General features: G+C 63.5%; 1 protein-coding gene across 4 annotated transcripts; it reads right to left on the reverse strand.

Moving 5' to 3' along the window:
• Positions 1-1,001: 1,001 nt before the first annotated feature.
• On the reverse strand, positions 1,002-21,740 carry MAEA (macrophage erythroblast attacher, E3 ubiquitin ligase). 4 transcript variants are annotated; one of them, XR_013996081.1, is made up of 10 exons: positions 21,004-21,099; positions 10,666-10,848; positions 8,456-8,659; positions 7,313-7,435; positions 6,644-6,757; positions 4,249-4,325; positions 3,798-3,906; positions 2,468-2,601; positions 1,786-1,977; positions 1,002-1,668 (listed from the first exon to the last, which is right to left on the reverse strand). XR_013996081.1 is itself a non-coding variant. In XM_081092759.1 (10 exons), exons 1-10 carry the CDS (start codon positions 21,070-21,072, stop codon positions 1,573-1,575), a joined length of 1,305 nt encoding a protein of 434 aa, XP_080948885.1. In that variant the 5' UTR covers positions 21,073-21,740; the 3' UTR covers positions 1,002-1,572. The 4 variants fall into 4 exon arrangements, 3 of the variants coding, with proteins under 3 accessions (XP_080948885.1, XP_080948886.1, XP_080948887.1); XM_081092759.1 differs by having other exon boundaries at positions 1,786-1,981; positions 21,004-21,740; XM_081092760.1 differs by lacking the exon at positions 6,644-6,757 and having other exon boundaries at positions 1,786-1,981; positions 21,004-21,395.
• Between the last annotated feature and the right edge of the window lie 952 nt (positions 21,741-22,692).

Below are 22,692 nucleotides of genomic sequence, written 5' to 3' on the forward strand. Positions count from 1 at the left end.
GCCCAGCTGGATCCTCCCAGCGCTGTTGTGGTCACTCAGCCAGACGTTCGTCTGTGACAACAGCGTTCGGAGCCGAGTGCCGCCACCACGCAGGCCTCTCCCAGTGCAGGCGGCCCCAGGGCGGGCAGGTGGGCACGGCCCGGAGACCATGAGGCTGCGCATGGGCCGGCTGCGGGGCCCACGCTGTGCTCCCCTGAGGCAGCACGGCGCCCGCCTGCGGGCTCTCTCGGGTGTGATCCCGGGCACAGGTTGGGAGCAGAGGACAGCCAGCACCCAAGGGTGGGGGCCAGGGGAGGAGTGCAGACAGGCAGGGTCCAGGAAGCAGCCAAGGGCGGGGGGTGCAGCCCGGGTGGGGAGCAGGCCGAGTGGGGCTGTAAGGGCTGTGGAGGCCATTTGTGGCTTTAGCAGGCCTCGAAGGAGCAATGGGGGTGCAAGTTAACCCCAGAGCACGTCAGGGTCAGGTGCGGAGGGATGGTCCAGCTGTGTCTGAGCCCCACTTTGGCCAATGACAGAAGCTACACAAATTAGGAGGAATTGGCCAAAGTGAGCTGGGCAGCTCCTGAGGCCAGCAGAGGGCAGGGCCCTCCGCAAAGGGAGTCCTACCTGAGGCTGCGGGCAGCCCAGCCCTGGCTCCCCGGCCCCTGGTGTGTGCTGACTGGGGCAGGCCCGACGGTGCGTGACCCAGTGCCCAATCCCTGCCCAGCAACTTCCCAGGAGCACGGCCCCAGCGAGGCCTCACCGGCCGAAGGGGTGGGGGTGACGCCGCCCGCTCCCAAGTTCAGCAGGTACCTGGGGGGTGGGGCAGGGGGGGGAGGGTCCTGCTGGTGGCCCAGCCCCTGGACAGTGCACTGCTCAGCAGGGGACAGCCCTTCTTCAGGAGCCTGAGACCCAGGGGACCCATAGCAGGGGCCGCCTTCGAGCTGCTGACTAACGGGGTGGGGAGGGGAGAAGCAGACAGGGCCAAGGTGTCAGGAAGGCAGAGCAGCTTCCGCTCACACGGAAACGAGAAATAGAAACCCTTTTATTGACATGGTTACATGTACAGTTTATTAGCTAAGCAACATCCACATGCAACTGAGCACTAAGCACAAACCTACGGACAGCGGCGTCGGCTACTCGGTCCCCTGGGCCCCAAGTCGTCGTGGTCACTCAGCTGGACGTTCGTCTGTGACAACAGCGTGGGGAGCTGAGGGCCACCACCACGCAGGCCTCGCAGGCGGCCATGGGGCCCACGGGGGGCACAGCCACGCCAGCGAGAGACGAGAGCGTCCATGTGAAGCGCCACCACGCAGGACACGCCTGCTCCCAGGCTGGTCACGAGCAACAGGGAGGAAACTGTTTCCGAAACGTCCTTGGGTCTCCCTGGTGTCCAGTGGGTCTCGAGTCTCTGGAAGGTGCCGGAAGGTGCCGGTCCTCCCCGGACGCATCAGCTCGTCGACTCCCGTTACCAAGTCCTACGATCAAGTGTGGCTCCCAGTACAGGCTGCCCCTCTCCTTCCTCTGCTCCTAAGCGTCTGCCGTTGCTCACGGATCTTTGGTCGCAAGAAACAGGCACCGCGAGGCAGGCGCCGCCTACATGATGTACACCTTCTCGGCCTGGGAGAAGTGGAAGACCTCTTTGGTTCTCGGGCAGACGACCTTGTCGTCTTGACGGATGGAGAGCAGAGACTGCGAGATAAGACGGACGCATGAGGACAGACCAGTGACCCCAGGCACCCAGCCGTCCGTTCACCAGCGACTTCCTGCAGGAGGCGCACCCGCCCGCCCCCCGCGGCCCCGGCTCACGTTGTAGCCGTAGACGTAGCCGTTGGGCAGCATCATGGGCGGGTTGTTCTCGTTCATCACGTCGCCCGAGATCTTGCAGACCAGGCGGGAGTTGGCGCAGTGGGCCATGGGCAGGGGCTGCGCCAGCTTGTTCAGGGAGCGGCTGCACACAGGGCAGTCGGGGCTGCGGGAGCTGCCGTCCTCCTTGTAGCACTGCCTGCGCGGGTTAAGGAAGGGTCCGGCGACGGCCCGCTGCACGCAGGCCCAGGCTGGAAGCAGAGTTCTCCGAGGCAGAGACCTGGGCTCAGCGGGATCGCAGCCAGAGGCTGAGGGACCCAGAGGCCAGAGCCCACCGGGAGCAGGGGACCCGCATCCCAGGGAGCCCATGGCCTCACGGCGGGAGCACGTGCACGGCCCAGGACGGCCACCTGTCCCCACAGGCAGGGCCTGCCCACCGTGCCAGCGTCAGATGACGAGCAAGGAGGGGACCCCCCAGTGCACTCAAGGGACCCACAGACCAGCACGGGGTCTGGGTCAGCTGTTTGGCCACAGGAAGGCTCCGCTCTGGGGAGCACGGCCACTGGGACAGCAGACACCGCAGGACCTGGAACCCACCGGAAAGCTATTCTAAATGGCCCAGTCCCAGCTGCCAGAGGACACAGGCCGCGAGGCGCAGGGCTGCAGACACAGCCCAGAAGGATACGGTGTCTTTATGGCCGAGAGGCCGGCCTGCAGGGTGAGGGTGAACACGGAGTTGTTCCCCAGCTGGTGCAGCCGGTAGTTGTCGTACCGGAACTGCTGGATCAGCATCCTCCACCGGGCCGGGTCCAGCAGGTCCTGGAAGGGAAGGCAGAGCTGGGCCACCGGACGGCCCTCCAGCCCATGGGCGCTCAGAGGGTGGGGTCCCACGGCCTCGGGACAGACAGGTCTCCATGAGCAAGTCTGCCTCCTGCTGGGCACTGAGTGAACAGAAACTCCTCCTCCCAGGAAATAAGGCTAAGCCTGGCCCACGTCTGCCCCTACAACGGTCGAGTTCACACTCAAAGGCGTGTGTTTGCGCGCGTGTGTGTGGGAGGCACACAGATGAAAAGGGAAATCCCTGCCATCAGCCTGGAAGATGCAACCAACCCTCAGCCAGGTGCACGGCACCCCAAGCCCAGCGGCCACCACACCGCCCTCCCTGCTCTCATCCCAGCACAGCGCCCGGAGGCGGAGCCCACAGCCAGGCCTGCGCCAGAGGGCAGCTCTGTGCCTCCTTTTGGCCCTCATCCTGCCTCTCGTGTGGCCCTCACACTCCCAGGACTCCCTGCCAGGGCCAGGCAGCTGCACACGGCACACGCTGGGTCCTCCAAACCGCCCCCCCCCCGACCCCCAGACACTCCGCAGCCTCAGCTCTATGCTTCCTGTGCTGGAAGCTGCCCGTTTCCTGAGCCAAGGTTCTCCCGTATGCTGTGGGAAGTGCCGCCACAAGGCCCCGCAGGGAGGAAGGCCCAGGCCCCCGACTGGACGCCTGCTCCCAGGGCAGGTCGGCCTTTCTGGCCTACACACTTCCCCCAGAGCAGGGGCGGTGCCGTGGTCCAGCCCGCGGGTGGGCTCACCACCCAGGAGCTCCAGGACCCAGGACGAACTGGGAATTCAGTCGGGGAAGCTTCCAATGCCCTGCAGAGGGGTGGGGCCTGTCAGAGGCTGGCTGGCACCTGGGTGTGGCCCCGCCTGGGATGGGAGAGGCTGCAGGGGAAGCCCTGGGCGCAGCAGCTTCAAGGCCTGACAGCAGGGCTGGTTCAGGCCAAGGGAGGAAGTCACTTGGGTCCCAGGGCACAGGCAGGTCCTCAGGTCCATGTGGCGAGGCAGGGCGGGAGGAGGTGGGCCGTGGGGAGGGGCTCAGAGCTCGCGGCCCCTTCCTGACAAGCAGCGCCCACACCCACCCCCCAGCCTCCAGGACGGAGAGGACCCTGGGCGGCCGCACAGCACAGGAGCCGCTCTGGACTCTGGACGGGGACAGGAGGCGGGAAGGGCGCGCGGGGCGCGGGTACCTTGTAGGGGGAGATGTGTGTGTCCGGCGGGAAGGCCAGCATGCCCATGACCTGCCGCACCTCGTCCAGCTGGCTGCCCTCGGCCTGGCTGAAGTGCTTCCGGGCGTGTCTACAAGACAACGGGTCGCTCTCCTCAGGCTGGTCCCGCCTCTCAGAGCGTGAGCTCCGTCTACACTCGGTGCCCGGCCGGCGTCTGCGGGACGCGAGCTCGCCAGCGCCCGACCCCACCGAGGGACCGGGACGGGGACCCTGTCAGACGCGCCGGGTGGAGTCCCACACCGACCCCCGGAGACAGTGACGCAGGCCCCGGCCGAGCCCTTCCCGTGACCCTGGTCTACACAAACCCGACCCCCAAGGACCCACACGGCACCCGAACCCGGGTGACAGGACGGGTCAGCCCTCCCGTGCGTGACTGCCCGTCCGGACCCCGTGCGCCCATCTCGCTGCGCACCTCACGGCGTCCAGTCTCTTGTTCTGCCGGATGAGCTCAATGAACTCCTGAATCCTGAGGCTGAACTCCAGGCAGCTCTGAGGGCAAAGACACGACAAAGGCTCACCCGGTGGCACCACGGAGCCCTGCTGCCCGGCCAACCCCAGACCAGCTCGATGCTGTGCACACAGTGCCCGGGGCAGGCCTGCCACCCGGCCCCGCCCGCCGTCCACAGCCCACAGCTCCAGGGTCTGCAGTTCAGGGCCCAGCCTCCCCTGGTGCAGCCTCAGCAAAGCGTGGTGGAGCAGCACTGCCACCCATGGCCCAGGCCCTCAGGGACAGCTGGGTGGACCCCACAGGTGTGACCAAGGTGAGAAGCTGCCAGGGTCACGGCAAGGCTGCTGGGCTGTGGGGGACACAATGTCCTGGGCGAAGCAGGTTCCCACATGGGGACAGCTCCCTCTCCGCACCTCAGAGTCAAAGAAAGCCACACCCACCCTGACCTGCCAGGCTGTCCCACACCAGGGCTGCTGGGGGGGCGGGGGGGACGGACACGGAGGGGGCGCGGGAGGCCAGTCCTGTGCTGAAGCCCCAACCCCTGGCACCTGGCAGGAGGAGGCCGGAAGGTGGCATCTTACATGAACAGGGGGGTGAGCAGGTGCAGGGGCCACAGGGGGGTGGGGTGGGGGGGTGGACCCAGACACCCGGGGAGGCTGGCCTAGGCAGAGGGACCAGGCCAGGACTGGACAGAGCCGGCAGAGTGGTGAGGGAGTCAGGAGCCCCAGACTGGCCGAGGCCGGCTGCGTGCCTGACAGGTGCCAGCCCACAAGCTACACACAAAATTCTGGGGGCACGAGCACCAGGTAGAGTCCCACACAGCGACTCCGGAGACAGTTCTGGGAAATTCTGGGGCACCAGCAGCAGGGTCCTGGAACAGACACCCAAACGCTCTGTTGAGATCTCAGTGCCCTCCAGCCCTGTGGGTGGGGAGGGAGCAAGACGACTCTGCAACCTAAGGTGACAGGCTGGGCGGCTTCACAGAGCAGTCACTCCCTGTGCCGTCTCCACGCCATTTCAGAGAACTGTGTCCCAACCAGCAGCGAGTCATGTGGACAGACAGGAGGCAAGGCCTAGGGCTCCCCCCTCATCCTCGAGTCCCCAACACCCAGAACCAGGAGGCCTGACTGGAGACTGCCCACAGCAGTGAGGTCAGTCCTCCCACGCAGCCGAGTCTGTTTACCGCTCACGCGTGCTTCTCCCGCCCGAACCCCCTGGCTGCAGGCAGCCCCAGCTCAGCACTCAGCCCCATCCCTGTGCCTCGGACCACGTGGCACAGCACGGACGTGCTGCCCAGACCCTGGGGCCAGCAGGCAAAGACGCGGAGAGCCACTTACCTGGTGCCCACACGCCCACTGCACAGCAGGCTCCCTGCTCTCCCTTCCCCCTCCGCCCGGGGCGGGCCTTCCCCACACCTGACCCGCCTGGTGAGCAGGTACGTGTGCTGAGTGGCTGGGTCCCGTGGGGAGAGAACGGACTGCCTCCCAGCCTCTCAGGGCTGGAGCCCAGGAGGCCCCTCGGACAGGGGCTGTGGGTGACACCAGGGCAGCTCGCGCAGGACACGCTCTCGCTCTCGGGGCTCTGCTCCCAGGCTCCCTTTCAAACACAGCAGCTCCTGACGCGCCTCTTCTCACGACAATGGTGATGGGGCCCAGGACTGGGGTCTCTGTGCCAATTCCCCCGAGAACTGCCCCACTGGTCAGACCCGCGGACGTGTCAGGCGAGGACCGGCTGCAGGCCGCTCACAGGCGACTGTGTCCCAGAAGCACCGTGGTTGGGTGATCGAGAGCACTGACCACGGGCCACGCCTGGACTGCCGGGCTTTCAGACACGCAGCATCACGGGCTCTGCGCACACGGCCCCAAGTGTCTGGAGACCCCAGTCAGCTCACCAGGCACTAACCTGGCATCTCCAACTATGTGACGCTCGAGTCTCCGAGCTCCTTCCCTCCTCCAGGCTCCTGACTGACCTGAGACCCCGCTGGCCCTGGTGTGACCCTCCCGGCCTGTGTGCACACACAGGCACACGCGTAGAGGCAGTCGGGGCCCTGATCTGTCCAGTCGATGCCCATGAGCATGTTGCCAGGGCGTGAGGGCGTCTCCCAAGCACACTGTGTGTGACTGCTCTTCCACGTGCACCGGCCGCCGGGCTCAGCCTGGCCCGCTCGCCCACACTGGCTGCGAGGCCCGTCTGAGAGCACCGAGTGGCGCCCTCGCCCAGCAGCCATGGGTCTGGGAGGCAAGGGGCTCGCAGGGACAACCTGCCCAGACGGAAGCCCATTTCCTTCCGACCCGGTTCCCGCTCTGCGGGCAGCACGGCTGTGGGACAGGCGGGGGCGGGGCGGGCGGGGGTTACGTACCAATTCTGGCTTTCCTTTTATGGTTTCCATACCAAGATCCTCACTCTCCTTAGGGGAGCCACTGGCCACTCTACTTTTCCGTCCCGGCTTCGCGTCATGCTCGCCCTGGCGGCCCTGAGTGGCAGAGAGTGTCACCCTGGCTGTCACCACGTGCACACGACAAGCTCACACGGGAGGGGAGGCGCTTGGGTTAGCACACAGAAGACAGGCTTCTAACGGAGGCGGAGGGTTAACAGGTACACGTTCCTGCAAGCCCGCGTGGGAGCGCCTTCCGTAAGCAGGTCTAACCCCGCGGCTGCAGGTGCCGTTTCTAAGCTGCTGCTGGGTCTCAAATGAAGCTGCGTTCACGAACATCCCGGCCCGGAACTCCGCCCCCTGCAGGCGGACACCAGCCTCCCTGCAGGCCCCTGCAGATGCAGGCGGGCGGGATGGGGCTCCAGCCCCCGCGGCGCCCGTGCTGCTTCCACGTGGCCGCCACTGGCTCCCTCAGAGCCTCATGCTTAGGTTAGGGTATTGGTCCAAACCCCAGTGCAGAAGGGGGTGCGCCACCCAAAATTCCAAAACCCCGCACCAAACCCCGCGGCCCCGCAGGTGCCCAGGACTAAACTCCCAACCAGCAGGTGCAGGCGGCACCGCCTCAGCCCCGCCCGCCCTCCGGGGCCCAAGCACCTTCATCTTGCGCAGCCGGGACTTGTTGTCGTGGCACCAGGCCAGGCAGGCGGCCGTCTCACGCCTCTCCAGCGCCTCCTCCACCTCCTTGGCCGTCAGGAACATCTCGATGTTCACCAGGTCCTGGGGGGGGGGGGGGGGGGCAGCGGCCCTCGCTCAGAGCACAGAACCCGGCACCCGCACCCCGGCCAGCAGACTTCCGGGACCCTCTCCCAGGCCCACACCAGCCCGGCCAGGACCCCTGATGGCGCACACGCACCTTGCCGGCCGCTCCCAGGGGCGAGCAGGGGTCTGCCCAGGGCAGGGCTGGGCCACAGGGGAGCCCCCCACCCAGCAGGCCCTTTAACATCGAAGGAGCTGAGGCTGGCCCACCCCCCACCCTTCACAAGAAGCCGGGAAACCCCAGCAGCCCATCCCCTCACTCTGCTGTTCCCCTCAGGCCTTAAACAGGAGGTTTTCTAAAAGGGGTGGGTGGCTGGGGCTGCGGCGGCGGTTCCGGGAGAGGCCAGCAGCGCAAGGCGGCAGGCCGGCACCAGGCCAGGCAGAGGGCTCCTGGGCACAGGCCGTGCACCCAGGCCCGGACGTCAGACAGGCCCCTGGAGGGAACGGACACTTGGCGGTAAGTGTCCCTCCACCGGGATGGGCTGCGGGATGTCCGACAGGAAGGCCCTGGGCTCGGGTGAACCAGCTCGGAGCGCCGCTGGTCCTGCGCGGGACCCGGGCCCGGGCCACGTCCCCACGGGCGAGGCACTGTCGGGGCTGAAGCTCGGGAGGCAGGGGGTGCTGGTGGGCGGTGTCCTGCTGAGGGGAAAGGGGCCCCCAAGGTGGTGCACCCGGGACACGCGGCCGAAGACACTGCTCTCCAGAGTTCAAAATGTGGCCGTTTAGCTGAGTGGGTCATGGGCCGCGCCTTGGGCCTTGGGCCTGGACAGGACAGGACAGGCAGGCACACGCCCTGCTCTGCACCTGTCCCACCAGCGCCACTGGAGAGGCCGATGGACAGCGAGCCCCGCCCTGGTAAAAGGCCCCACCAGCGAGAGCAGCGCCCGGGGCGGGGGGTGGGGGGCCCGAGAGCCGTGTGCGCTCATCAGGTCAGGCCCTCAGGTTCAGGGGCGGGGCGCAGGGTCTGCCCAGGACGCCCACCTCGATGCCGCTCTGCCGCGCCAGCTTCACCGCCGTGTTGTAGTAGCCGCAGCGCAGCAGGTGCTCCACCATCATGCGGTCCATGCGCTTCCGCTTCCACAGGCTGGCGGCCGCCGGCTGGTCGCTGCTGTGCTCCTTGAGGTGCTCGATCCTGCGCTTGCACAGCTTGGCGCTCTCGTCCTCGGCCTGGATGGACTCCACCGCCTGCGAGGGGCGGGGTGCTCAGCGCGAAGGCCAGCGGCCCCGGGCGCACTGCCGCCCCACCCGTGGCGCCCCTCCCGCGGTGCGCTGTGCAGGTGCTGCCCTCACTCCCCGTGGACCGCACCTCTGTTGGCTGCTGGCTTGGGTATTCTGCGGCTACGCTGCCACGCACACGCAACTTAACGTCACAGCTTCTTAACCAGACCTCCTGTCATGACAAACTCTCTCCCTAAAGTCAGTTTGTTCACACGAACACAGCTGCCCTGCAACGTCCTAGCCTAGGCGTCCGCACAGCCCGCCCCCCGCGAAGTGTGACGGGTGTGGACAGCATGGGCGAGGCCGGGCACTCCCTTCCCACAGGCGCCACCCTGGGCGGCCAGAGGCTGTCGGGCTCTGCTGCTCTTTACAAGAGGCACCTCTCCCGCTGCTTTTAAGGTTTGTCTCAGGGTCCCACTGCTTCATTTACCGCTTATAGCAGCGGTTCTCAACCTGGGGGTCGCGACCCCTTTGGGGGTGGAACGACCCTTTCACAGGGGTCGCCAAAGACCATCGGAAAACACATACATAATTCCATATTGTTTTTGGGATTAATCACTATGCTTTCATTATGTTCAATTTATAACAATGAAAATACATCCTGCATATCGGCTATTTACATGACGGTTCATAACAGTAGCAACATTACAGTTATGAAGTAGCCACGAAAATAATGTTATGGTTGGGGGTCACCACAACATGAGGAACTGTGTTAAAGGGTCGCGGCGTTAGGAAGGTTGAGAACCACTGGCTGAGGGTGCTGCTCCTGCTCTAGCTCTCCGCCCGCCCGGCAACGACCCGCGTCTGCTCCCGCCCGCCCGCTTCCCGACCTTTGCATCCCTGTGCTGCTCGCGAGGCTCCCGAGGCTCCCGAGGCTCCGGAGGCTCCCAGCCCGCCTCCCGGCTCACTAGCTCTCACTGTGGCTGTCTGATGCACAAGTGCTCAAACGTGTCATAAGCAAACATCTGAGTTTTTCATGTCATTTGTTTTTTTATTTCTTGAAGTTTTATTTGGTTCTTTTGAAACTGAATCATGTGGTCTATTTTCTGCAGAAACTTTCAAGCTGTCCTTTAGTCCTTAAACACAGTAAACCAGGGTCTCTGACCGCTGATGAGTCTGAAGTCTGTGCAGCCCTCACTGCACTGTCTTCCGCCTGTCCATGGTGCCCCGGGGGTCTGTCCGCGGCACCCCGTGCCTCTCCTGCCTGTCCATGGTGCCCCGGGGGCCTGACCGCGGCACCCCGTGCCTGTCCTGCCTGTCCATGGTGCCCCGGGGGCCTGTCCGCGGCACCCCGTGCCTGTCCTGCCTGTCCATGGTGCCCCGGGGGCCTGTCCGCGGCACCCCGTGCCTGTCCTGCCTTGTCCATGGTGCCCCAGCGGCCTGTACAGCACGTGGAGGATGAGACGCACACCTCACACCTCAGAACTGTGTTTACTCTGCCTGGTGCCCCTGCCAGGACAGCTATGCCAGGTGGAAGGGCTGCAATGCCTTGTTGGGGGCGTCCACTCCTGGGTACCCTCCAGAGGGGCAGTGCTCAGGGCCCCGGGTCACTGTCTGCCTCCCGCACACGCAGGGTGGCCAGCACAGCCCCCTCCCCTCGGGCCCCTGTCCTCCTGGGAACCCTTCCTTTCAGGAGGACTCTGATATTTTAAAGTATCAGAATCTTTGGGTTGTCTCAGTGGGCATATCAGTGCCAATGCCCCACTTACCATTCACAGAAACAAAACCCCCACGTGCTGTTCTAGGTGAAATTCTAAATACATCACCCTGCTCCCGTCGGCCTGCCCTGGGGGCTTGGGCACTGTGGAGTCAGGACGGCCGGACCCCAGGAAGAAGAAGGGACTGGAGGCCGGCCTGAGGCTCTGAGTGCAGGCGGCAGGGAGGGCCGCCGGTCAGCACAGCCACCCGCCTCGGGTCAGGACCCCCAGCCCTCTCCGGGCAGCGTGGGCGGGCAGGCCCGGCCCAGGACCGACCTTCCTCTTGAGGACGCTGAGCTTCTCCACCACGCCATCCAGAAGGCTGACCACGGAGTCCACGGCAGGGCAGCTGCTCAGAGTCTTCTCCAGCTCGGCCACCACCATGGTGACGTGGCTTGTCTCACGGTCGATGTTCTTCTGAGCAGCTCGAAAGCGTTTGTTCAGTGTTTCGTAAGGCACCTGGGGGAGAGAGGGTGCTGAGACCACCAGTGCCACAGGCACCTCCTTAGGGCTCTGGTTGTGACCCTGAGACCCGAAAGGAGTGAAAGACGCACAAATGGAGGGAGGGTCCCTTGGGTTCCAGGACGCAGAGACCAACGCAAAAAAGCCAACGGCCCCGGCCGGGTGGCTCAGTTGGTTGGAGTGGCCTCCTGTTGCCAAAAGGTTGCCGGTTCAACCCTCAGTTGAGGTGCATATGAGAGGCACCCGATTAATCTTTCTTCCTCTCTCTCTAAATTCAATAAACCGTGTCCTTGGGTGAGGATAAAAAAAATTTAAAAAGCAAACTGTCTCCACACCCACAGAGCCGACAAGAACGGGAGATGCCACGGCCAGCTTCACAGCAGGGCAGGGGTGTCCAAAAAGGAAGAGGAGACGCGAGATTCCACCCCCAGTCCGTCAGCAGTGCCCAGGCCCGCGATTTACACACTACGGTCAGAGTCAAACTGAACTGTTTACCAGGTGATGAAAGAAACCACCTGGGACCTGGTGCCTGTCGGGGTGTGGGCACCCCACTGCTGCACAGAATCGCAGGTGGGCCTGAGGCCCAGTGGCCACAGATACAGCGCTGGCCCACCCTGGGGTCACGGCACCATCACGCTCCGACAGCTGCAAACACTGCACCTCAGCGCCCTGCCCTGGGCCGAGCCAGCCCCTACACCTCCACTCACTCACCTCCCAGTGGCCCTGACCGTACTCCCTGCCCCACCCCTCCCACGCAAGGACTGGCCCGCACTGGCCTTCTGTGCGCTCCCCAGGGTTCCTTCAGGCTCCACCTTTGGCCACCCCGCCCTCCCCACAGTCTGGCCAAGGTCAGGGGTGTGGCCGCCCCCGCAGGAGCTCCTGGAGTTGGCCTCCCTGGGCTGGGTGGCTGCTGAGCCACGTGGCGGCCGCTCCTGCCAGCTGCTCCTCAGCCTCCGCCCAGGGCACCCAGCCCAGCCGCTGCTGCCCTCCCACAGCCACCCTGCGGTTTGGTCCCACAGCTCCTTCCCTGGCTCCTCCTTCCCAAGGGCTTTTGCCAAATGAAAAAAATGGAATTTCAGAGATGCTGAGGATCCGACCACAGCCAACGGTCGCTGAGAACGAGGGGGGGAGGGCAGTCCAGGCGCTCAGGACGCCAGGGTCAGCACCCACCAGCCGGGAGGAAGCTGACTCGGAGGAAGGCCTCAGCCCAGCAAACACAGCCAGCGAGGTAAGGCCACGGGGCAATGCACAGCAGTGAGGGAGAGACCAACGAAAGACACAGTCGGCTAAAAGAAACATCGATGGCCCGACAGGGAGAACATCCTGCCTAAGAAAACTGGTTAACATGGCTAGAAGTGAAACAGACTTTGGAAGAATTCAAACTGGAAGTAAATAAAAATGTAACCCTAAGAGCACAGGCAACACAATCAAAAGTAGCCAATGGGACCCCTCGAACTGAAACTGAAACAACAGGAGGCCGAGAGGGAAGCAGCCCAGACTACGCAGAGAACTCCTACAGCGCAACAAAACCCCACAACAAAACCCCAGCAAGTCCTCCACAGACACTTCAGTCCCAGGCAACACGCACGTGAGAGGCGCTCAGTGTCACTCCAGGGAGGCGCGTGAAATCCAGAGACCAGTTCAGGCCACTAGGACGGCCCCAACACAGAACCTAGTGCTGGCGGGACGCGCCCGGACCCTGCAGACTGTCGGGGGGCGGTGAGGTGCAGCCGCTGGGGAAACACAGCATGACCAGCACCCCCACCTGCAGGGACAGAAAAGGGAACAGGGGGCCAACCCAGCCTCAGAGCAAAGATCCTGTTTCCAACCGGGTGTTGGTCTAACTGTGGATGGGACACCGGGGGCACCCAGGGCCGACTGTGGATTCACGGGAAGCATTCCCGGTGAGTGCCCGGTGCAGTCCACACGGGGCTGTCGGAGGGTCCACCGTGCCCTCAGCGAGGCCCCTGCAGCCCCTGCACGAGCGCTGAGAAGGGGAAGAGCCCAAGTGTCCAGCGATGGACGAAGGGCTCAAGAAAAGGTGGTCTGGCCTGGCCAGTGGCTCAGTGGTTAGAGTGTTGGCCCTCAGACCGAAGGGTCTTGGGTTTGATTCCCAGTCAAGGGCATGTACCTGGGCTGCAGGTTCGCTCCCGCCCCCGGTCGGGGCATGTGCAGGAGGCAACCAGTCATATGTCTCTCACAGCGATGTTTTCTCCCCACCTCCTCCTTCCCTTCCACTATCTGAAAAAAGCAATGGAAAACCATTCTCTGGTGCGGATCAACAGCAACAGAAAAGACAACACGCTCTACACAAGGTGGCTGTCGTTCGGCCTTAACAGGCAGACACCCTGCCAGGGGTGCAATGCGAGGAACCTGGAGAACAGGGCGCTAACCAGCCAAGCCCTGGAGCCAGCCCGCGTTCACCAAGTCCTAGAGCTACTCACGTCCAGATGGAAAGGGAGATGGTGGGTGCTGGGCCGCTGAGGGTTAGGGAGCTGTTGCTCAGTGGTGCCATGGGCCCAGGATGCCCCCATAATTCCAGTTGAAATCCTAGCCCCGACAAGATGGGGCCTCTGGGAGGTGGTAAGTCACGAGGGTGCAGCCTCATAAATGGATGAGTGCCCTTAGCAGGGTCCCGAGGGCGCTCACTCTCCGCCCAGCCGGCCGTCTGCATCTGGAAGTGGCCTCCCAGAGCCAACCACGCTGCACCCCCACCTGGACTTCCAGCCCCCAAACTGTGGCCTGTCTCTGGTGGTGGCCGCAGCCTGCGCCGCTCACACCACTGTTTTGGCTATTCTGGGTCCCTTGCATTTCCCTAAGAATTTCAGGATTGGCTTGTCAATTTCTGCAAAAAGAACCAGCTACAATTTTCTTACGGCTTGTGCTGAATCTGTAGATCAATTTGGAAAGTATTGCTATTTTAAGTGTAAGTCTTATTCCTAAAAAGTTCATTCTCGGTTTCCTTTCCCATTTTCATTTCTCAGGGACAGAAACGTCTAATGTGCGGACTCTGTATCCTGCTTGTTGGTTCTGGTAGGTGTGTGTTCATGGGAATCTTCCCCGTAAAGAGCAGTTCACCTGCGGATAGCTTTGTGGTACGTTTTCGACCTGACCAGACCCTCAGGGCGTGGCACAGCAGTGGCGAGAGGGACCCCCGTCGGTGCCTGATCTCAGGGAGTCGTGGTGCCGAGTGTGGGTGTTCATAGACCCCCTGACCAGGCTGAGAATGCTCCCCGGTTGGTTGAGTGTTTCCGTCATCGGAAGGTGAATTCCGCGAGCCCATCTGCCCGCTGAGCCAGCCGTGCATTCCCGTGGTGAACCGGCTGGACCCGATGTCCTCGCACGGTGCTGACGACGACTGGCACCTGTCTCTCCTCTCGTGGGGTAACGGCCGCCGTGGCCTGAGCTGCCCGTCTGCTCTGGTGACGGGGAGACTGACTTCACGGGACAGGCTGGGAACCGCCCGCCTGTCTCAGGGCCCACACCAACCCTCTAGGGACGGACAGCATCCACTGGGAGCCCCGGTCCTGCTACTCCTCGGGCAGAGCCTCCAGGGAATCTCTACATGCTACAGGCCTGTTCAGCCATCACTGTTTAACCTACAAAATAGCAATTTTATACGATTCAATTCAACACATTCCCGTGTGTGCCTGTGTCCAATTCCACAAGAGAGGTCTTGGATCTTTCTCCCAACTGCAATCAGCTCTTTAAGGTTCCTATTTGGTGGGTTTTTACAGTTTGTTATTTGCTTTAAATTCTGATTTTATCTCACCAGCTAAACCAGTGACTTAAGTCTGTCTGACCGAGATCTGCGCGGCTTTTTCTTGGTAACCGGTTGCGTTTCAGCCTTGAAGACCATGGGCTCTCTCCAGCCAGTGGGCTGTTCTCCAGCCCCTGCCCGCCCGCCCCTCCCCCCACCACCACGTGGCTCAAGAAGAAGCCCTCCCGTCCTCATACCGCGAGGGTCCTGGCAAATGCGTGGCGAGACCTGTGCTCCCAGCAGCCGCACATCCCTCCCTCGTCGGCAGTGATTGCTGCGGCTTTGGGACAGTATCTGCTGACAAACACCTGCATTTCACTTGTCATCACAGGCCTTCAGCCATCTCTACCAGCGCAGGAAGGAAGGATTTCCCCAAAGGCATGAGGCCTTTTATCTTTCACAATTGAGAAACCTCAGAAGAGGTTTCGAACATTTATCACAAAGCCGCAAACATCTCCTAAGGTGCTGGCGTGGGCCCGCAGGCAGGACGCACCCCGAGCCCTGGAGAGTGGCCTGTTCCGGTGTGTGCTGCCCCGAGCTGACCTTCCTAAGCAGGCACACCCCACAGCAGCGGTACGAACCCCCGTGTTAAACAGGCTTCTGGCCAGTCTCCGCGGGGAGTGATGAGACCAGTGCAGAAGGCGGAGCGCTCAGCACTGCGCCCTCCCCGCTGGGCTCGTGCAGTCGTCCCAGCACCGCCCGCTGGTCACCTCAGAGTCTGGCTGTGCGGCGGGTCCGTTCCAGAAAGGGCACCGAAGTAAAACACCAGCTGCGTCTCCGAGTCAGCGGGCATGCCCAGCAGCATGGCGCCGCCCTCCAGCAGCCCCGCGCCCCAGCCAAATCCAACACAAACCCCATGGGCACCCATGTCAGTGGCGTATGTAACACCAGCACAGCTGACGTCCTCACTTTAAAAAGTGTTTATTGATTTTAGAGAGAGAGAGAGAGAAACATGGATGAGAGAGAACCTTCGATCAGCTGCCTCCTCGCGCCCCCTTCTGGGGATCACGTCTGCAACCCAGGCACGTGCCCTGACCGGGACTCAAACTGGCGACCTCTGGGCACAGGACAAAGCCCAGGCAACCGAGACACCCCGGCCAGGCAGTGCCTCCTTCTTATCTGTTGTTGTTTGTTTGCTTTGGGGGGATTGATCCTCAAATGAGGATATAGTTTCCATTGCTTTTCAGAATGGGAGGGAGGGGGAGAGAGAAACAGCGATGTGAGAGACATGACTGCTGCCTCCTGCTCCCGCCCCCACCAGGGTGGGGGGCAGACCCGCAGCCCAGGCCCGTGTCCTGGGAGGGGAGTCACACTTGCGGTGCACGGACCGGGGCTCTAACCACTGACCCACTGACCAGGGCTGCTTTCCAGATAAAAAATATAAATGGAAGGCAGCCACTTTCCATCCCCACTCTGGTGTCCAGCAGGGCTTCTTATAAATGAGGAATTCCTGATCAGCGCACCAAGGCAGGGGGTGCCGGCACTGCTGCCATGAGTCTGTTCAGACAAACAGGCAGCCTCCTTCCAGGCGCTGGGGAAGCCGCGCCCGCCGGCCGGGTCTGCACTGTGAGGGCCGCGCTTTGTGCGCTGACCACGGGCCGGTTACCGTGCTGACCTTAGGCACCCTCATCACTTCCCAGCTAGTTGGCTTGTGTCTAACGGGTATGTACACACACGCTGTCTCATCCATCCTAACAGTGACATTTGCTTCTGTTTTGATTCTTACTGCTTTGGACACAATTGCCAAAGTAATACTGAATAGTCTATTTTTTAACTGGAGAATTATTCCTTCTCTGCCCTCCTCCCCAGAGCTTATAAGCCCACGGTTAGAAAGACACAAAGCGGCAAAGACAAGGAGATGGTGGGTTTTCCAGTTTAAACCCCGTGACCTCTGGGAGGGGGCACCCAGGGGAAGGACTCTGGGCAAAGCAAGCAGGTGCCCAGGCTGCTTTTGCAGGGCAGCCTTGGTGGCACAGACTCGCCCAGAGACAGGATGGAGGGCAGAGAGGACCAGCAGCTGGAGAACAGGGTTCAGGAGGGGCCATCGGAGCTGTCGGGGGAACTGAGGCAGCGGGAGAACCAAGTGCTGCAGCAGCAGCAAGAAGGTGTGGGCCCAGCACAAGCGGACAGGGACGGGCAGTTCGCCCGCCCGGCGAGGAGGCTGTGCGCTGAGAGTGGAGGCGGAGGCGGCGGCCGAGCGCCACCTGGAGCCTGTGGGCCGCAGTCAGGACTGGCGGCCAGACCATCAGCACAGCCGGTGCTTTTCTCCAGGCTGGCAGTTCACCTGTTAAACTACTCCGGGAAGTTACTTTCCAATCTTATTGTTCAGAGTCTCACATATGTCCCCTTCCTCCTCCCACTGACCCAGCCCGTGTTTGTTGTTAGCTATTCGTCTGCAGTCATTGAAACAGTACATCGTTTTTTTTTCACAAGTTTTCAAAATCACGGTCTCCACACGTTGCACCGACACACCCACCAGCCCCCACCGGCCTTCACGGCAGGTCAGCCCCCCGCCCTGCTCCGCCCAATGCCCCTCACGGGGAAGCTCCGGGGCTCTCGCAAGGGCCCGCTCTGCTCTGGGGCTGCCGTCCTCTTGGCTGCGTCCTGTTCCTGCTGACCGGCTGGCCTGCAGCTGGCACCGCGGGGCCGGGCACTCGGGGGCCTGCAGCCAGCACCTCTGTGTGGCTTCGGGAACGCTCTACGACACTCCACGGGGCTGAGTGCCAACGGGGTAGGATCTGCCAAGGCGGCAACACAGCCACCACGTCCTCCCAAAACACGAGCCCACGGCCGGCCACCCAGCCACCGCACCCACCCCACAGGCTCCCAGCCCTCCCACCACCTGGTTGATAAAGGCTCTGAAATGCACTGTCCATGCGTTCAGTGCCTCCCTCCCACCACCGGGAGCCGCACCGGGACAGGGACTCACTTGCCTTTTTCTTTCCCCCACTCCAGCACCCCACAGGCCCGGCTCAGAGGCCCCCCGAGAGCCGCGGAGGAGCGAGGCCTGCGCCTGGAGCCCAGCCTACACCCTCTGCCTCACTGTCCCGCACCGGGAGACAGAGGCACCGACAAGCAGGACCCGTCCGCGCTGTTAGGAGGAGCACAGGAGAGCAGAACCCTGAAGCCAGGTGACTGCCCGTGGGGGCCAGCACCGACTCCAGCCGAGCCGCCGGCACGCGAGTGGGCATCAGAAAGCCCTTCTCTCCTGACGTGACTCGTTCGAGAATAAGAGCTCTTTACACACAGCCACCTGCAGCGAGGGAGCGGGAGGCCCAGGCTCGCTCAGGGCAGACCCGGTGGTCAAACCTCCGGCCAAAGGCGAGGACGGTAAGAGGGAAAGGCCGGCAGCCGCAGGCTCAGCTCTTCGAGAAGAAGGCGTTTCACCTGCGGGTCTGGGAGGAAGAGGCAGTGAGTCATGCTGGTAGGGAGGAGCCCCGCGCTGGGCAGGTCTGACAGGCTGCAGGCTAGGAGAGGAAGGGAGTTCCGATTCAGGGGCCGTGGACCGGAGGGCAGCAGTAGTAACGTAGGGCGAGCACCGCTGAGGGAGGGACGCCTGACTTTGTAAGTAAAAAAGCCTCCTGGAGCCCTGGCCGGTGTGGCTCAGCGGATAGAGCGTCGGCCTGCGGACTGAAGGGTCCCAGGTTCGATTCCGGTCAAGGGCATGTACCTGGGTTGTGGGCACATCCCCATTGGGGGGTGTGCAGGAGGCAGCTGATCGATGTTTCTCTCTCATCGATGTTTCTAACTCTACCCCTCTCCCTTCCTCTCTGTAAAAAATCAATAAAATATATTTTTTAAAAAAAGCCTCCTGGAGAGAGAAGTGAAGACCCAGCCGAGGCCACCACCCAGGACCCCGCACACCCACCCCCGTTTGTCTATGTCCACACTGCTTGCTCACCGGTGTTTCTCCGACTGGAGACCACATATCCCCCAAATACAGCCATGACCAACTTTGGAAAACTGCCTGAGAGTTACAATTTTAGGCACGTAACTGTCACCCAAATTCTCTATGACAAGTACAAACCCAGGCTTTGGAACTGTAGGGCAGACTTGGTCAAAAGACTGTCGCCGATTAAAAGCACAATTTACACGTTCTGGCAGAGAAGTCCTACAGACCCACACTCCCAGCCTGCGCCTGTGAGAGGGGCACTGGGGGTGGGACTGAGCTGGGCTGCTGAGATGGGGCTCCAGGTGAGGACGGAGGTGGGCCCAGGTGAGACTCGAGGAGCCAGGTGGCCTGGAGACTACCCGGGCTGTGTGGACTCCCAGTTTGGATAATAATAAAGAAGGTCTCTAAAGTACTGATTGACTTCAACTATCTGAAGGGGAAAATAAAATATACCAGAACATTAATAGGATGATTAGCAGAATAAACTGGAGAATAAACATTAGTTACTTTTGTAATCAGAAAAAAACTATCAAAAATAAAATTAGTTCAAGACGCTGGGCTAGGCACCCAAGCTCCTGCCCTCTCCGTCCATGGAGGCCCGGGGGTATGACCTACACGGGACACCCAAGGGCCCTCCAGGGTAAGAACACAGCCAGGGCCAGAGCATGAGGCTGCGTCCCCCACCCCAACCCTCCTGGGAGCACAAACCAGTTCCCTGAAGCCAGACCAGGTCCGTGGTTCTCACATCTGGCCAGGCCTGGAGACCTTCGAGGCCACACTACTGGCATCTGGTGGGGGGAAGCCGGACATCCCACAGCCCCACAACAAAGAAGCATCCGGCCCAAAAGTCCGCAGTGGTAGAGGCCGTGCCCCCCACCGCAGGACCGGGGCCAGCGAGGACAGGTGCCAGCGAGAACAGGTGCGCGGGGCGGGGCAGGGCAGCAGCACCTCACCACAGCCTTTTCTCTTCCTGGTACCCAGAGCCCCAGGCCCTCGGGCTGTGACAAACCTGCCCCAGCTGCCAGCGTGAGGACTCCCATCCCCTCCGCCTGCGGGACACGTGCCGTGGAGCAGAGCAGCGCAGCGGACCATCCAGGACCCAGCCCCCTGCCCCCCTCCTCCTTCCCTGACCCTGTGCCCGGGCCTGGACCCTGCAGGGCTGCACAGCCTGGCTCGGCCATCCGCTCTTCCCACGTCCCGCTAAGTCCGTGGTAACAAACATCCCAATCGAGGACCCCGCTTCCCAGGGAAACGTCCTCTCCGCTAGGAGCCAGTCCTTCTAGGAGAAGGTCAGCTCGGCAGGGACACGAGTCCAGAGAACAGGAGTGACCGCACGGGCCTCAGCACGCAGGGTCTCCGGCGCAAAAGCCCTGCTTTAGAACCCCTAAAAAGAGGTTCAGCTCCTAGACACCGGCGGGCCCCCCTGAAGCGGCCGGCCCGGGGGCCTCTCCCGGTGACGGCGCTCCGTTCCCGGCAGGGGCTGCTGAGCACCGCGACCAGGACGTGAGGCCCAGGACGGAGAAGCCGGTCCTGCCTGCTGCTCTACATCCCCCGGCCGGACCCACACGGCCACCGCTGAAATGACAACGTGACGGGGCGAGGACACAGCCAGCAGCGGCAGCCACTGACGCGGGGCTCGGGCGCCTGGCACGGAGGCCTCTGGGAGCCGCACGCGGACACCGCACCCGACAGGGTCCCCTCCTGCCCGCCCGCCCGCCCGCCCGCCCGCAGGTTACAGAAGAGCAGGGCCCAGCGCAGCAGCAGCCGGCGCGGAGGTCCCCCCGCGTCACGCTCGGGGGCCGGCGGAGCTCACAGGACCGGCCTGGACGGGAGGGACCGCGAAGAGCCTGCGGCCTCCCCGCCAGCGGTGACCACGGGACAGGCCCACCCGCCACCGGGGGGCGGGGGCAGGGAAGGAATCAGAGCCGCTGCGCTGCGCTCCCCAAGGCGGTGACCTTGACCTCGGGGAGCCCGTTCCCGGGGCGTCCGCTCCTTCCCGGCACCGGCCTCCTGCGGGGATACGACGGGCCGAGCGCCCACCCAAGGTCACCGCCCGCAGCCGGCGGCCGGGGCTGTATTTCAGGTTTGGTGCCGCCCCATGAGCTGCGGGCTCTGCTCGCACCTCCCCTCGTCGGAGGCCGGAAGCCGGCACTCGCCGCCTCGGACCGCGCCGGGGCAGCTGGCGCCGCGACCCCCGCACCTCCCGGCCCCACCCGGCCCGCCGCCCCGGCCGTCAGAGGGCCGCTCGGGCCGGTTCCGACGCCGGGGCCCCACGGCGGCCTCGGAGGGCGAAGCCGGCGGCGGGCTGAACCGCTCCCCGCCCGCCTCGGGCCCTCGCAGGCCGGACGGGACGGCCGCCCCGCACGCCAACCTGCGAAGCCGCCCCGCCGCCGAGAGCCCGGCCCCCTCGGACCTCGCAGAACCTGGGAAGCCGGACCCCGCACACCCCGCCGCCCCGGGGAGCCCGGCCCCAGGCCCGCCCCGCGGCCCGCAGACCCACCTTGAGGGTCGGGTACTCCTGCACCTTCAGGGTCATGGAGAGCTGGGCGGCCGACTCCTGCACCGCCATCTTGCGTCGGCCAAAACATTAGCGGGCGGAGGGGAAGCGCCGCGCGGCACGCCGGGTACTGACGTTGCGGAGCGGGGCGGGGCCGGTGGGCGGGGCAGCGCGGCCGCACCAATCGTGTCCGCCCACCGGCCCGGCGGCGGAAGAGGGCGCGGCCGCGGCGTGCGCGCCGAGAGGCGTCAGGCCCGACCAATCACCGCCGGCCTGTCTTTCGCTCAGCCAATCAGCGGGGAGGCCAGTTGGGCGGTTCTCTCCTTGAACTAGGGGCGGGGCGGGATGGCCTCTTGGCCCCGGGTTGCTCCCGACCCTGGGGCCGCCCGCAGCACCTGGGGGTGGAGAGCGATGGGAATGGGGTCGCTGGGGCTGGGCCCATGGAGGGCGCGGCAGTGGGGGCGAGTGGTGCGGGGCCGCCCGCGGAACAGCCCTTAGAGCAGCGGTTCTCAACCTGTGGGTCGCGACCCCTTTGGGGATCCAACGACCCTTTCACAGGGGTCGCCTAAGACCATCGGAAAACACATATATAATTACATATTGTTTTTGTGATCAATCACTATGCTTTCATTATATTCAATGTGTAACAATGAAAATACATCCTGCATATCAGATATTTACGTTACGATTCCTAACAGTAGCAAAGTTACAGTGAGGAAGTAGCAACAAAAATAACTTTATGGTTGGGGGTCACCACAACGTGAGGAACTGTATTAAAGGGTCGCGGCATTAGGAAGGTTGAGAACCGCTGCCTTAGAGGCTGGGACCCCTCCAGGCATGACCCCTCCGGTCAGTGACTCGCCAAGAAGTGGCCCTTGGAGTCGGTGCCCCCGGCGGCCCTGGTCCCCCACCCCCCACCCCCCGCTCCCCCGCGGCCTGTCTGCAGGCCGGGGCCGCATGTCAGCGACTGAGCCCCATTTCCAGGTTAACAGCTGCTGGAGTCGCACGTGCAACCCCAGGTTTCCTACTGGAAGAGAAAAGGCGGGGAGCAGCTCCCAAAGCGGAAATAGAGTTCATGCCCAGGACGGGGTGGGTGTGCTCTGGTAGAGAGACCCACACTGAGTCCGCTCTCGGGGCTTTTTTATCCTTTTCTGCGGCGAGAATCTTACGGGTTTCAGCAGAATATTCAGCTTCCCAGGTGCACTTTCAATGTTGACGCCTCAAAATGAGCATATGGGGGCGCGCAGGCGGGGCGCCCAGCCAGGCCTGGGAAGGGGCAGGAGGAGCTGGAGCCGGCGACCCTCCCCTCTGGGCACCACGGGCATTTATACCCCCTGGCTTCACAGCGCCTCCTTTGACGTCACCCCGCGCCCCAGCCCATTGTGGGGGGCTCTCCCGGGCCCCTTGCCCACCCTCCCACCCGCGCCTGCCTTGCCCCCTGCGGCGCCAGGCCCCTTCTACCCGGACCCGGAGCCTCCACGTCCTGGGGGCAACCACGGAGTGGGAAACCCGAGAGCTGGTGGTGCTGGCGGTGCAGGTGTCGGCCACGTGGGCGGGTCCTTGCCCCGAGGTTTCCATGGTGATCGCCGCCCGGGCCTGAGGCTGCAGCGGTTCTCCCATCTGATGGCCTAGACCTCGGAGAAAGATGGTCAGGGCCGGCAGGCTGCAGGTGGCCTGGGGCCAGGACAGAGG

The sequence above is a fragment of the Myotis nattereri genome (genome assembly GCF_964212035.1).
Source record: "Myotis nattereri genome assembly, chromosome: 1".
Classification (NCBI taxonomy): domain Eukaryota; kingdom Metazoa; phylum Chordata; class Mammalia; order Chiroptera; family Vespertilionidae; genus Myotis; species Myotis nattereri.

What these genes read in the sequence shown, in the direction of transcription:
- MAEA (XM_081092759.1), bottom strand. Translation starts at nt 21,072, where the DNA reads ATGGCGGTGCAGGAGTCGGCCGCCCAGCTCTCCATGACCCTGAAGGTG. An exon ending in CCCGGCTGCGCAAGATGAAG is followed by an intron (nt 6,758 to 7,312) that starts GTGCTTGGGCCC and finishes TCTGCCACTCAG; the next exon opens with GGCCGCCAGGGCGAGCATGA. An exon ending in TAAAAGGAAAGCCAGAATTG is followed by an intron (nt 4,326 to 6,643) that starts GTACGTAACCCC and finishes CTTTGCCCTCAG; the next exon opens with AGCTGCCTGGAGTTCAGCCT.